Source organism: Delphinus delphis, chromosome 10, assembly GCF_949987515.2.
Source record: "Delphinus delphis chromosome 10, mDelDel1.2, whole genome shotgun sequence".
Lineage (NCBI taxonomy): Eukaryota > Metazoa > Chordata > Mammalia > Artiodactyla > Delphinidae > Delphinus > Delphinus delphis.
In genome coordinates this window covers 68,247,198-68,261,967 of record NC_082692.2, presented here as the reverse complement: position 1 = coordinate 68,261,967, position 14,770 = coordinate 68,247,198, and the positions used below count along the sequence as shown (strand labels likewise).

General features: G+C 56.8%; 1 protein-coding gene across 2 annotated transcripts; it reads right to left on the bottom strand.

Annotated features, from left to right (window-relative positions):
• Positions 1 to 1,012: 1,012 nt before the first annotated feature.
• Positions 1,013 to 14,678, bottom strand: ITIH3 (inter-alpha-trypsin inhibitor heavy chain 3). 2 transcript variants are annotated; one of them, XM_060022667.1, is made up of 22 exons: positions 14,547 to 14,678; positions 13,879 to 13,899; positions 12,730 to 12,896; positions 12,540 to 12,644; positions 12,113 to 12,275; positions 11,446 to 11,559; positions 10,269 to 10,394; positions 9,850 to 9,966; positions 9,457 to 9,625; positions 8,738 to 8,863; positions 8,282 to 8,463; positions 6,857 to 7,042; positions 6,553 to 6,692; positions 5,722 to 5,876; positions 5,085 to 5,102; positions 3,982 to 4,005; positions 3,719 to 3,751; positions 3,451 to 3,564; positions 2,753 to 2,957; positions 1,880 to 2,049; positions 1,578 to 1,689; positions 1,013 to 1,258 (listed from the first exon to the last, which is right to left on the bottom strand). In XM_060022667.1, the coding sequence occupies exons 1-22, from the start codon at positions 14,637 to 14,639 to the stop codon at positions 1,129 to 1,131; spliced, it is 2,670 nt and encodes an 889-aa protein (XP_059878650.1). In that variant the 5' UTR covers positions 14,640 to 14,678; the 3' UTR covers positions 1,013 to 1,128. The 2 variants fall into 2 exon arrangements, with proteins under 2 accessions (XP_059878650.1, XP_059878651.1); XM_060022668.1 differs by having other exon boundaries at positions 12,540 to 12,660; positions 14,547 to 14,638.
• Between the last annotated feature and the right edge of the window lie 92 nt (positions 14,679 to 14,770).

The following is a 14,770-nucleotide window of genomic DNA, read 5'->3' as shown; positions in this document are numbered from 1 at the left end:
CCACCCAATACTTCCTTCAGCCGGGTACCTTCCGCCCAGCGTGCCGTCAGCCCCTGAGGCAGAGAGAACAGCAGAGGCAAAGGATCTGGGGAAGGAGGGGTTGTGTTTGCAGAACTGGAAGCAGTTTGTGTGCCTGGAACGCAGACAGTGAGAGGGAGAGACCGCAGGAAGGACTTTTGTCTTTGTCCCAAGAACCCTGGGTGGGAGATGTCATTTATAGGGTTTCAGACAGGGAATGATGACCAGGTCTGCACAGCAAAAAAGCTGTCTCTGGAAGCAGGAGGGCTGGGGAGGGGCAGTTGCTGTTGTCCGGGTGGGAGAGGGTTGTCCAGGCTGAGAGCCCTCAGAGCCCCTTCCCTAGGAACCTCTGGCTGACCCCCACCCCACCCAGGAATTACTGAGTGTGCAGCAGGTGGTCACCGTGAGGAGTGATTGGAGGATCCCAGGGGTCCCCAGCCCAGCTGAAGGGAAACTTGGGTACCCAAGCAAGCAGGACCTGGGTTATTAAACTATGTGCTCCCAGATCCTACCCCCGAATGTTGGGTTTACCTGCTGAATAGATGGGTTGTTGGGGGGAGCGGGGGATGGGCGGGCAGATGGATGGCGAGATGATTAGAGTGGAAGGGTGGGTGGCGTGCACAATTAGCTGCAGGCTGGGTCTGCCCTGGAGCACTCTTTGCTCCTGCGTCATAGAAGGAGCTTCAGGCCTAAAGGTCCTGGTAAGAGCTTGTGAGCCACGACCCTGACTTTTCCTCTGACCCTCCTGAACTCTGAAATGTAGTCAGTCCTTCCCGACTTCTCAGAGCCTCTTTGCTCTCGAGTCAATTCTTGATTTTTTCCTTCCCCAACCATCACGTGTTTAACTCCCCATAGTACCACCCCAACCAACTGTGTCTTTCAGCCGCATCGGTGGAGAGGCCCAGGAAGTTGCCTTCCTAGCAGCCAGCCCTTCCTTCGAGCTGCCTGTCCCCTGGAGCAGGGGCTCATGGAAGCATGCAGACACTGGTAGCCATCCGGTTTCTCCTTGGCCTTTACTGTCACAGCCCTCCATCAGGCCCCACTCTGTGCCTCTGTTCCAGATGCCATGCAAGCCCTGCCAGCCGCCTCAGTAGGAGCTGGCATGTCCACTCAGAACAGGCTGGGGACAATGTAGTCGCTGTGGACGCCGTCAATCAGCCCTTGCCCATTGTTGTGGACGAACCAGCAGGCAACTTTTGTGCCAACGCTGACATCCTTCCTGTAGTCCTTCTGGGAGCCCCTGGGAGAAAGGAGAGAGATGCTGTGATACACGGGGTAGGCAAGATGGCTGCTGCGCCCAAGGACCTAAGGTTGAAAAGGGGTGTGAAGTTGCCAATTCTAGGAGTCCAGACTCCGGTCAAGAATGAGGCCTTGTGGTCACTCCTTCTAGGGGGTCAGATTTGGCCTTTTCCCAGTTAGAGGGGGCCAAGACCCCAGAGGGAAACAAGGATGCCCCACAGACGACAAGAGCCAGCTGGGCTGATGTGCGTGGGCAGAGAGAGCTCCTTCCTCCTGTCTTGTGACAGGGCAGGGTGAGGACGTCAGTAGAGTCTCCTCACCGGGTAACTGTCAGCCGATGGTTCTTCACCACCATTGTGGCATCTGGCTTTGTGGGGTCAGAGCCTGGGTGGACGTCAGACACTTTAAAGTCAAAGGGGTGGAAGAATTGTCCTGGGAATAAAAACATTCACACTGTCAGCCTGCCACCACCATATGTGACATGGCCACTGGTCTTCCAAGGTAGATGCAAAGGCTGGATGAGGTGTTGAGCCCTGGGTCCAGGGTGGTTAGGCTGGCCCTTTGCATGGCTTTTTCCCTCCACCATGTGGCCTGAACAACCTGAGGCTTGAACATTCCGTACCCAGCAGCCCATGTGTCTGTGCTGACATCCGATGACTGTCCACCACATAGAAGCCCAGGAAGTCATGGTGGATGGGCTGTTTCTTCCACACCTGATGCAAGACAACCACAAAAGTAACCCCATCTCCAAAGGAGACCACCATGTTCTTCCTGTCGATCGTCACAGACAGTCTAGGAGAGAAGAGGAGGTCAGCAGTGAGGCCCAGTGGCCATGACACCAGGCATCTGAATCAAGGGTATCTCAGCAGGAGACATGACACCTGAGAGCACACAGACTCCAGAAACTATGTCAGGGGTGCTGGAGAGAAGACGCTTATGCATGTTGACTGTGCACTCCACTGAGTGGGTCCCTGCTCCTCTGTAAGCAGGAGAAGGGGCTGTCCTGGGCGTCTGGAGGCCCGGGATCGAACCCCAGCTCCACCACTGGCTTCCTGTGCGACATTGGGCAGGTTCTGCCCCTCTCTGAGCCTCTGTGGAACTAACACTGCTGCCCTGCCCACCCAGCTTGGGGTGATCTGAAGACACACGAGAGGCCGAGGAGTTTGAGAACAAGCGAGTTCAGCCAGACACGATGCATGTAGGGATCTTGGTCACTCTCAGCTTGCTTGCCAGGTCCACCTAATGCTTTCGTCCACACAGCCCTTCCCTCAAGGTCAGTCCTGTGAACTGTCTAGCTACCAATACTGCCTCTGATGGGGGCCCCAGGGGTTGGTGGGGGGCCACCATGGTCACCCTCCCCTAGGCAGGGGCTGAACTCTGAGGCCACTGGTCTTTCCTGTGAGCCCTGTGGATCTTCTGTCCTGCGATTTGTTCAAATCCCTCCTTAGACCCTTGCACTATAGCGCCTCTCAGAGACCCAGTCGTGGGGCTTTACCCATCCTGTGTGACCGTGACCGTGTCCAGCCAGCTGAACGTGCTCTGTGCAGCCCCATGCCACAGGGTGATCCTCTCCGGCGTCACCTCAATCTGGAAGTCCATCTGAGCATTGGCAATGCCCAGCTTGCCAAAGTAAGTCTTTCTGGTCTGGGAGTCCAGGCTGCTTCTCTTCTCACCAATGATCTGCCCGTTAACTGTGAGGCCTGCCAGAGGGGCGGGGTAGCAAGAGACCAGCAAGACCTGAGTCCAGGCTGGTCTTTAGGGACACACCTTCCCCTTCAGCCAGACCTACTGAGGGGTAGCCCAGTGGGGGCCCCATTGAGAGACCAGGACTTCAGAGCCAACCCTGTCTGTTGTTAGACACATGGGGGTCACACTACTGGCTGAGGGCCCACACTGTGGATCTGCCCCTTGCCTGGGCCAGTGTTGTTCAGACAAAAATGATTCCCTACACACAGGCCGGGTCCTGCCTGCATGCCCAGGCTGCACTTAATTCTAACCATCTCCCCAACACCACTGGCCCCCGGGGGCACTAGGTGAGCCTGTGGCTCTGGTGGAATCTGTAATCCCTACAGGATGTAATCTGCGTATAAGATGGGTGACTTATAGGCAGAGTGAGGAGCTAGTCCATGTGCCTATCCTAGGGACTCCAGGCCCTCCCAGGAAGAGACCCTGGCCCCAGCCCGCAGTCCCCACCTGTGACAGGGTCCTGAATGAGGCGCAGCACTGTGCCTGGGTCTTCGTCGATGTTGAAGCAGATGGCATCGTCCTTCTCTGGAACTTGGATGATGAAGTGGGGGTCCCCATCCACTGAGTGCACATAGAGAAAGGGCTGGCTTCCAGGGTCTCTCACTGTTCCGGGGCCCTCCCCTTGCCTCCTAGTCCCCGTGGGATGGACTCCTAGACAGGTAGGAGGCGCTTGGCCCTGGGCCCTGGGCCACGCCCCAGGAGCTGGGGAACTCACCGTAGTAGGGTGTCTGGGGAGGCTGGTAGTTGGCTGTGGACGCAAAGGGAGAGAGGGCTGAGCTAAACAAGCAGGCGGGGAGGGTCCAGGACCCCCACCCAGAGTTCGGTTCATGCCTCTCCCCTTCCCGCTCCCTAATGCTCTTAAACCCTCGTCTCCTCAGGACCCCCCAGCCATCTGCCTGACCCAGAGAGCTGATTCAGGAAAGACTCCGGAGGGGGATGGCACAGGGCCACGCTCTGCGGCAGCGGGCACATACTCACTCAGGTAAGCCATGGAGGGGATCACTGAAAAAAGAAGCCCAAGGGCAGGCGTGAGCAAGGTCTAGGGGTTCCCTCCACCCAACCCCATGCCTTCTACCTGTCTCGGAGCTGCTGGTCCCCAGTGGGGCCCCAACGCTGACAGATAGAGGGTGGGAATATGACCCCCTAAGTTTAGGCTTTAGAAATGGGACATGCCTAGGGAACTCCTTTCTAGGGCTGGTGGATAATATGGGTGTAGTGTTAATACCGCGGCTCAGCGCTTCCACGCAGCTAAAATGCAAGCCGTCAGTCAGTTTCTGTGTCAGGAGCAATGCCGTCCCCGACCCCTGAACTCCCACCCCCAGGGTGGGATGAGGCTCACAGGTGATTGTTGTCTTTGGTAGTAAAACACCCACCCAGACGCAGGCGGGCGCGCGCGCACACACACACACACACACACACACACGCACAGTGACTACATTTCACAGGGCTGTTCAGAGGGCAAAGCCATGACCCATTCCAAATATACTGCTTGGTTAGGACAGCCTGTATGGATAGAGACAAGGCAGGCCGGTAGGGGCTGGGGAGGCCCTGACTGGTGGTGCTGGGCTTGTGGGGCGGGTGATGGTCAAATTTTACAATGAGAGAAACGCAAAGTGCTGTGAATTCCAGCGCAGGCGCTGGAACCAGGCTGCCTGGGCCAAAGTCCCGGCTTGGCCTCCTGTTGACTGAGTCATTGAGCAAATAGATTTAACCTCTCTGTGCCTCAGTTTCCTCACTGTAAAATGGAACCATGAGAGGACTCCCTTAAAGGATTGCTGTGGGATTAGTCGACTGCTAATTGAGTTGCTAAGTTTTTGTAGGTCACAGAATACTTTCATACTGATTGTCCTTCCTTGGGCAGGGGAAGCTACCGTCAGTCAACTGACAAGAACCCTTAGGCTCAGAGTGGAACAGAGCCCAGCCCCAGGCCCCTGGTGAGTTCACAGCAGAGCTGGGAGCTGAGCCCAGGTGTCCTGAGGGCCCCTCCCCAGGCAGTACATCCCCAGCATGATTGAAAAGGCCTCCTTGGTCCTCTCTTGTCGTCCTCCTGGGACACCCACCCAGCTGTGGCTAAAGCTCACCTTCTGCATCCACAGGCCCTGGGAGGGAGGAAGAGGAGAAATGCATTAGAGGCCCCAGACTCCTGGTGTCAGGGCCAATGTGACCGGCTTACTGCCTGGCCAGCCAGCCCCAGGCCTCGTGTGGCCCCTGCAGGAACCAAGAGCTCCTGGAGGCAGAGGCCTGGCCCAGACCGGCTCTTTACCTCCCAGCCCCAACCCCCATGGCCTGTGCCAGTTGCAGGGACACTCAGGACCCCCCTCTTGGGGTCTGGTTGAGCAGGCCTGGTCCCAGCCTCCAGCTCTCAGGGCCGCTTCCTCTCACAGTCCCCAGGCACCTGCTCCAGGCCTAACTTTTAGGTCAGAAGTGCTTCTTCTTGTCTAACTGAACCCTTCCATGCTGCAGCCTAAGTCCTTTTCCTGGAAATGACCCTGGGCACTGTGCCCTTTTAGAAACTTCGAGGCTCCTATTCACACTAATGGCTTCGCTCCCTCTACAACACCCTCCCCATCCCTTGGCCAGTTTTCCTTCGATGCCCCCAGGACCTGCGCTTCTCAGAAGGTCTGGTCTCCTCAGCCTGGCCCTCTTCTCTTCAGGGCACCTAAGGCCAGGGGCCTGGAAGAAGGCCTCTGAGTTCCGGCCCCTACCCTCCGTGCCCACCTTCCCCAGGCTTGTCGGCAATGGCTGTCTTGTTCTCGTTGTCCTCAGGCTTGGTCACCACCATGGAGGTCAGTGGAGTCACGAAGTGGTACTTGAGGGACAGGTCCAAGGCCTGGGCTGTGAGGTTCTCCTTCTCCTCGCCATGGGCATTCTTGCTGTGGGGAGGGGCGGGGTGGGAGGGTCAGCCCAGGACCCTCCTCCACCCTTCCCAGTGGGGTCCCCCAGGATAGAGCCCACTAGCACTCAGAAAAAAACTGGTTCACCAGCTCCCTGGGACAGACGGACATGCCCTGATTCCTCTCTGGACCTCAGTTTCCCCACCTGAAAAATACAAGGGGCTCGAGATGGCCACTGCAACCATCAGTCATGATAGTGTTCACATGTTGAGCGCCAGCGGCTTTCCTGGCCGAGCCCACTTAACAGAAGGCTGACACGGCCCTCTCGCATGGGCCCGAGCTCTGCTCCCTGTGGCTGAGGGCTGGGGTCCCAGCCTTTGGTTGTGTTCAGCATCAACATCTCTGTGGGCCCATGCTGGGTGCTTGGAACAGGATGCTAAGGCCCACCCCTGCCCTCGAGGTGCTCCCAGCCTGCTGCTTGAGCCCCAGATGATGGACCCGGCTCTACTCCAGGGAAAACGGGCCATGGGGCCTGGCCAAGAAGAGGGCAGGGCAGCTGGAGTGGGCGTGGAGGTGCACTTCCTGGGGTGTAAGTTTCCTCCTCGTGGGCTCCCCCCGGAGCATAGCCAGCACAGGGGGCTTCACAGGTAGGTGCTGGGGCAGTGCCAGGGGCTGAGTGTGGGGCCCGGCCGTGTGAGAGGTGGGCCAGGGTCACCATTTCTCCAGCAGCTGCTCGATAGTGAGGTAGGCCCAGAGCCGCTCAATGTAGTTCCCAAAAATGTAGTCCCGCTCCTTCAGGGCCTTCTCCATCTCCTTCATGTCCAGCTCCTCAGTGAATGTCAGGTCGTTGATGGCCTGGGGCAGGGGTGGGAGAAGGTGAGAGGCTGGAGGCCTGGAGCCAGGAGCCAGGTGGGCCTTGTTCAGGAGCTGCTACTGCTGGGCCGTCAGCCAGGAGGCTGGAGCCCTATCCGTGCGGATCCCCCATCCCCAGCGCACAGCCGGGCCCCGGCCCAGCTTACCCCGTGGCCCTTCACGTCCGCCTTAAAGCTGTTCATGTCCTCATCTGCCAGGCGCCCAGCCACCACAATCTCAGAGCCGTCGTAGAAGTGCTGGTAACTGTTCTGGGTGAGGTCCAGGATGGCGTTCTCAGGGTACTCCATCTCCACATCTGTCAGCAGCGGGTTGGCCACCTCCTCATAGAAGCCCTGGAGTCCAGATAGGGGACCTGCTCATCTCAGGCCACCAGGGCGGGCAGAGAGAGGACAGGGTGGGCAGGCTCCCACTGGCGCCTCCGCGGGTTGTTGAGTCTCCCGGGCTGGGCCAGTCCTGGCTCCTGATCTCTACTTCCATGTGGCCCTGACTGTGCCCTTCAGTTTGGGGGTGCCCTTCCTCACCGTGTTCCCCCCTCCCCCCAGGTAGAGACTGGGAGGAATAGAAAAGGAAAGGACAGAGTTCTTGGCACATAGAAAGGACTCAAGAAATGTTTGTTGGAACGAAAGTAAGAAGGAAGGGTGGAAGCCGACTAAAGAAGGCGATGTGGGGTGAGAGCATGGAGACCCGGAGACTGACAGGAGGAAGGCCGGGGGTGTCCACTGCAGAGGTGGAGAAGCAGTCACCTGTGCCAGGGAGGAGGGGGAGGGTACCAGATTTAGCAAATGAAAATACAGGACATGAGTTAAACTTGAATATCAGGTAAATGACAAGTGACTTTTTAGTATAAATACAGCTGTCATGGGATGAATTGTGTACCCTCAAAATACATAGGTTAAAATCCTTACCCCCAGTACCTCAGGGCATGACCTTATTTGGGGAAAGGGCCTTTACAGAGGTAATCAAGTTAAAATGAAGTGTTCAGGATGGACTCCAATCCAATCCGACTGGTGTCCCTATGAAAGGGGGAAATTTGGACCCAGAGACAGACATGCACACAGAGAAGATGATGTGAAGATACAGGGAGAAAATGGCCATCTACAGGCCAAGGAGAGAGGCCTGGAACAGATCCTTCCCTCGCAGCTCTCAGAAGGAGCCAGCCCTGCCGACACCTTGATTTTGGAGTTCTAGCCTCCAGAACTGTGAGACGATAAATTTCTGTTGTGGAAGCCACCCAGTTTATGGTAATTTGTTAAGGCAGCACTAGTAAACTAATACAGTGTCCTATGCAATATCTGGAGCATGCTTGCTAAAAAATTATTTGCTGTTTATGAGAAATTCATATTTAACTGGATGTCTTGTATTTGATCTGGCAATCCTACAGAGGAAGCAGGTCTGTTCTGTGTAGCCCACAGACAAAATCAGAACCAGTATGGATGGGTAAGAGATAACCAGAGGTAGATTTCAACCCAAGAGGAAGTTCTTTCTAATAACCGAAATTGTCACACAGTGGAACAGTTTCCTGAGGAAGTAGTGAGCTCCTTATTCCCAGAGGTGTGCAAGACAAGGCATACCTGCAACTGCACGTTGGCATCGGAATCCTCATAAATGCGGCGGGCAAGCCCGTGGTTCTCCAGGGCCATACGCTCCAGGAAGTTATAATTCAGATTGTTGCCAAAGCCCAGGTTATATAAGGGGAACTTGCCACCAATGGCATTCCTCACATTCTCTTGGATTTTTTCAGGTCTGCTTTCACCTACAGGAGAAGGAGGTGTTCACGCTCCAGCCACAGCCCCGGCGGCTGTCAGGAGAAGCTGTCTGGACAGATCTGACTCCTACACGTGCAGTTGGCGGAGTCATGGCCACCAGCCCTTGTAGAGGCAGACGTGGGAAGGCCTGGCAGGGAGGCAGGGCCCTGCCCTTGAGGGGCTCACAGACCATGGGGGACCCTGGAGAGAGCTGCCCAAGGTCTTGCAGCACGCCAGCTACAGAGCCAGGAGCGGCAGCCAGAGTTACACCCGCTGCCTCACCCACATTGGCGTCCCCGTCGGTCAACATGATGACGATGGAGGTGCTCCTCTCCAGGACTCTGTACTCCTCCCGGGCCTTGTTCAGCATACTGATGCCCTTCAGCAGCGCGTCGTTGATGTTGGTCACTGGCACACAGACAGACAGACGGCACCGTGGGAGCGTGTCCTCAGGGTGTCAGGGTGGAGGAGGTCGAGACAGCAGGCCCTGCTCACGTGCCCAGGGACCCTGCCTGCCCATATGTGGTGGTACTCAGTAAATATCGACTGAATGACTCAGTGAGTGATGAATGAATGACTTAGTCTTTCAAATGAGTAAAAAGACCAGCCTCTCAGGGCTGCCGGAAGGATAGATGCACACAGTGATTGTAAGAGCATTTGGAGAACAGTCAAATGGACTCCCAGCCCCTCTCACAGGGAGGAGTGGGGAACAGTATAGACATCACTTGTCATCTTTCATACAAAACTGCCATGGATAAGGGTATCTTGCTGGGGCTAGTGGGGCACCAGGATCACAGGTTAGAAACAGAAAGAATGGCTTTCCCTAGACCACAAAGAAGACACCCCAGTATCTAGCCTCAGGACTCCCCACCCCCACCTCTACCCCCAGCCAGGGTCTGCCGGGCCTGGACCAGCAGAGACTCTGCCCCAAGGCAGGAGGGAGATAGGCTGCTCAGGCAGACAGGAGTGGCAGGATGTGGCTCCCTCCCCTCTGTTCTTACTTCCTTGGTCACGAATATTCATCACAAATTTCCTGGCCTCCTGGATGTTCTCAGGAGTGGCTTGAACTAAAGTGTCTTTCCAAGTGGTCACACCTCCACTGAACAGGATGAAATTCAGGTAGTCATCCTCTTTCACATCCTGCAGAATTTTGAGGAGGGCATCCTTTGTCTGGGAAGGAGAAAGACAAGCAGACAAGAAGATGTCTTCCCAGCCTGGGCTGGCGGTGAGGCCCATGCCATCTGCAAGAAAAGGGGCAGATGATTTGTGCCTTTTTAGAATCCTGTCCCCCTTTCCCATCTTTCACTGGAAATATTGGCTTCGTCCACTTTTTAAAAATCTCTCTCTCCCTCCCACACGTCCCACCCCCACCCCCTTTGCCCCAAGGAGAGTACCTGCTCCATTTTCCGACCGTGCATGGAGCCACTGACGTCAATCACGAAGACCACGTTCTTGGGCACCACCGGAAGGCCTTGAGGTGCAAAGAAGTGCACGAAGTAGCCATTGACGATCTGGAAAGGGGAGAGAGAGAGAGGAGGCCAGTATCCCTTCAGCAACCTCACGTTGGCTGCCCTTGCAAATAGGACGCAGCCGTTAACCAGCCCAAAATAAAGATGTCCTTTCCACCCCTCCAGGGGTGCCACACGAAGGCTCTGGACTACCTATCGTCCCCACACCTTGCAGGAAACTCATCCTTGGGCTGAGGATCAAGGGTGTCTCACTAGATGAAGCTGCAGCCCCTCCCCGCATCAGCCCTCACTCCACCATGGTGGGGAATCTACCAGCCTGGCAGAGCCAGTCGGCGGGCACCTACCTGCACATTGGCTGGAGACTCTCTGTTCACGTCATAGGTGATGATAAAATCTCCTTTGAGGAGGGAGTCCGTGCAGGTTGGGCATGAACGTTGTTGATCCAAGCTGGGCTTGAAGGACACGTGGCCCTGAGGGAGGGTGATGGCCAGCCTTGCTCAGCTTGGCCAGGGCCTGCCCTCTGCAGACCTCAGCCCGGGGCTGCCCTGGGGAGCACGGTGCAGTCCTCATGGCGAGGAGCCTGTAGGTAGGTGCCTGGGCAGTCCTGCCACCCTCTGGCGTGCTCAGCCTTTCTGAGCACCTCTCTTCCCTTCGGAGATCTGGAGCTCCTTGCAGGCCAGGGGCCTTATCTGAGCCAGCCTTTCACTCTTCCTGCTCACTGGGCCCACAAGTCCCTCAGCTCTGCCTGCACTAAGGAGCCACTTTGGGAGGGGAATTCTGCACCATGAAAAGGAATTTCATGTTGGGTGGTATTGTGTGTGTTGTTGCCAAGAGGAGGGGGAAGGGAGCAGAGTAGGGAATGGGGAGGGGGCCCTGGGTGAGGGCACCGCCTGCAGAGGCCAGCAGCCCTCTGAGCGTATGCTCCTTGGGCCTCACCCTGGGAGTCCTGACTGAGGTTTGCTGTCCATATAAACATTTATTCATCCACTGCCCATGATCAGCAAGGCCCCTGGAATTGCTGGGGACCTTGGGGACCAGAGCCAACCACCAGTACCAAGAATAAAGTTCCCTTTTTTCTTTCACCCCTCATGTGGAATCAGATCTAAAAAACTCCCTCTGGCCTCGGTCTCCTTATCTGTAAAACAGGGACCAGTAACCTGCCCTGCCTGCTTCCCAAAGTAGAATGGGACCAGGCTATATAAATGGCTTCCCTGTCCCCCAGTGCAGTTGAGACCCCAGTTCCTCCGGCAGGTCATCATCAGCAAGCAGCCCCCTGCCTCCAGCATCCTCACTCCTGACCCAGGGGGCCTAGGAGAAAGGGGATGTTGCAGACTTAGCCCCCCGCCACACACACACATGCACTCTCTCTCTCTCTCTCTCTCTCTCTCTCTCCCTCCCTCTCTCTCTCTCTCTCTGTCTCTATCTCTCTCCCTTGCATCAGTCAATCCCCGGGTTCAGACTCGCCCTGCTAGGGTCAGTGTTCCTGCACCTGCCCCCAGGCCCGAGGGGCATCTACACCACCTTTTTCCCTGAGAAGGACTTGGTGAGAGCGCTGCTCAAGAGGTCATTGGTGATGAATGAGGCTTCAGCATCCAGCGTACTGATGCCCTGGGGCTCGAAGATGTCTGCTGTGATCTGAAATGGCGAAAGGTAAGGAGATGTCACTCAGTGACAGTGCAGAGCCCAGCCTCCAGGACAACAAGGGCAAGGAGATGGGTCAGTGATGTACAAGGAGCAGCCTCTAGGACAACTCTGTGACAGCCAAGCCTGCTGTCTCCCACCAAGAAAATGACCACAAGGGCTTTTAAGTGGGTACTCTGACCCCAGAACTCTTCTACTACCTGCCATATGGTGCCCCAGATTCTACCACTAAAGCATTTCCTTTGACTTTCCACTCTGATGTAGGTAAAATGCCCATGTAAGCAGTTAGAAGCATTACAGAGACACTTTGTGATGTTGCCCCCAAGGGCCCAGCACCCAACCTGGATCTGCCAGGTGCCGCCTAGCCTCCTCCCCTTGGCCCAGGTGCTGTAGCCAGCGCCACTGTAATTCCCCCACGCCTCCTCAACCAAGTGGTGGGGGCTGGGTTTCTGTGTTCTTGACCCTGCTGTGAGGTCTGCCCAGGGACCCTTCCCAGCACCCTGCCCCCAGCAGTTTCAGCAGGGGCTGCAGGAGAGCAGCTGATTACCTCAAAGTGCTTGACCAGTTGCTTGGGCTGGACCTTGAGGTACATCTCGTACTTGCCCTTGTGCCTCTTCAGCAGCTCCTCGTAGGTTAGCTCAAAGGTGACCTTGCTGCCTGCAGCCACATTGACTGAGACGGTGAATTTCTCCAGCTTCCTCCCAGAGGCCCTGGATGGGGGTGCAAGACAATGACTGCCCCAAAGACAGCACCAGCCCATCCTTCCTGGGCTTTGGGTTCAAGTCCCTTACCCTTGGGGGAGACCCCTACCCACTCTGAGCCTCGGTTGCCTCAAATTCAAAATGAGATAACGTTGTAAGAATAACGGCGCATTTTGCCAAATAATGATAATAATAGCTGCTGTTCTGTTGTTTGTGTCTCTGAGGGCCCTTACAGCCCTGAGTTCTCCCCAAGGCCTGGGGGCCCACACTTACTTGACCAAGCCAGCTGTCTTGCCCTGGGACACGGCCTTTTCATACTGCTTCTTGGCAACTTCCTTCTCTTTGACATTCCCAGGGTAGGTAACACCATCAATGGTCCTGCAGGGATAGAGAGCTGCTGGGGGACTCATGCTGAGCCAGACTCCGCTCCCAGCCCAGAGCCAGCAGTCGTGATGACACCCACAAGGTGAAGTTGGTGATGAAGGCTGTCTTGGGCAGCTCCACATTGAAAGAAACCTCCTTGGCAGTGTCTGCGTGGTTGACGGCCCTGGTGGTGACGACATTGTGAGCGAAGCGGGAGGTCACCTTGCAGTGGACCTTGGTGCCGTAGACTTCGATGCCATCGACCACCTGCGGGAGAGGAACAGTGTTCAGCAGATGGTGACCAGCCAGCCTGAGGCACCCGGAAACCAGGACTTCCTCCTGGCCTCTCCCCTTCAAGCTCCCCTTTGTGGGCTCCAAAGCTCCTGCCTGGTAAGTGGCCCCTCCAGTCTCCCAGTCACCCATGTCAGAAGCCTGGGCAGCATCCTTGGTTGCCACCTTTAATTGGCCACCACTGTTCTGATGGTCACTCTGCATCCTTAGCTCTATCATCTGTTTACATACAGCTGTAGCCAGTGAGATGGTATAAAAACCCAAATCTGACCCTGTCCTTCTGCCACTTGAAGCGCTCCCGTTCTCACCACTGCCCTCAGGACAGTCTTCCCCCTGGCTCTGGGGGCCTCCAGGCAGGTGCTGCCTCTGCTCATCCCGTGCTCCAGCCATGCCAGGTCCTAGCTCTTCCTGCTCATCTTCCACACCTCAGCTTGGAAAGAGCGTGTCCACACACACACCCCAGCCCGCCCCCTGTGTCCTTTGGTAATTGCCTGCTTCTGTCTCCCAAATAGGCCCTTGTTTCCTATCTGAGGGCAGTGCATGGGGATGGCCTTCGTGCCCCCCAAAACCCTCTTTCCAACGGGGTGATGGACCAAGGGACGCTCTACGGAGACGTCTGGGTTAAACATGGATATAAAGATGCTTCGTGAAGGTGTGACGGGGCCATTCACTGTGTGTCTCCTGCCCTGTGCATGGGGCCTGACAAGTGCTCGGTAAGTGTTTGTGGGAAGATGGGCTCGTGGAAGGGTGGTCCTCTGCTCTATCAGCGGGTCCGAGGGCCATGGTTCCGTGGTGCTCTTTCCCAGGGCTCTGGAGTCACGGCGGGGGTCTGCGAGGGCAGGGGGCCATAGGCTGTTTGCCAGCTGGAGGGACCAGCCATTGTGGCCCACTCCTTCTGCTGTTGGGCAACTAGCTCCGTCCTGCCCTGCCCTGCCCCATCCCTGGTGAAAGTTCTCACCCCTTCCGGGAGGCTCCGTTTCTGCAAAAACAGACAAACACAGGGGTCAGGCCAAGTCCAAGGCCACAGTGGCTTGGCAATAGGCTCTGGGCTGAGGCCAAGGTTCAGCAGTGACCCCCACACACACACCTCGAGGGGCCTCTGGACATGGACCCACCCAGAGCCACATGTCGGAGTAGGAAGGGCTCTGAACAGATGGGGAAACTGAGGTGCAGGGAGGGAAGATCTCCAGTTCACCGGGGGGATCAGGGCAAGGAGGACCAAAGCCAGAGCTCTTCCCCTGCCCCATATACCCTGACTCACTCTGCCCTTCCCTGGGCCCCAGGCCCCTGAGGCCTCATCCAGACCCCACCACCACTGTACCCCACACGGCTCAGCTCGGCCATTCCTAGAGGCCTCTACCCTTGTCTCAGACGTGGACCTTCACAGCCCCTCAGTGAGGTGAGCTGATCGTGCAGCATCACCCACCTGACGGGTAGGGAAACAGAGGCCCAGGAGATTTAAGAGCCTTGCCCAGGATTAGGGAGCAGGTCTGGAGCCCAGTTCCCCGCATACCAGCTCTGTTCCCTGCAGCTCACCGCCCAGCCTCTGCCTCCTCCGCACCCTACACACAGGACTGCCGGCCTGGCCCCTCTGCCTGCCAGATGGTGAAGAGGGGGCAGATTTACCCCGAGTAGCCGGCATAATCTTCTAGGGAAGCCAGAGACCGCCACACCGGAGAGCAGAGCCAAGATGAGGCAGGGCCACCGAGCAGACGCCATCGCTGAGCACACTGGCGGCACCTGGTCTCCTTATATGAGCAAGCCTAGTGTTTCCCAAGTGGGGTCATCGACCTGCAGTGTGGGCGGGAGGAGCGGGAGGCGGGAGGATCCCCCAGGAAGCTGGACACGGG

Excerpts from the sequence above, each read along its gene's own strand:
- ITIH3 (XM_060022667.1), bottom strand. The coding sequence starts at position 14,639 with ATGGCGTCTGCTCGGTGGCCCTGCCTCATCTTGGCTCTGCTCTCCGGT. Across the intron at positions 3,752-3,981 it reads CCCCTCCATGGCTTACCTGA|CCAACTACCAGCCTCCCCAG; the intron begins GTGAGTATGTGC and ends TTGCGTCCACAG. Across the intron at positions 1,690-1,879 it reads ACAGACACATGGGCTGCTGG|GACAATTCTTCCACCCCTTT; the intron begins GTACGGAATGTT and ends TTTTATTCCCAG.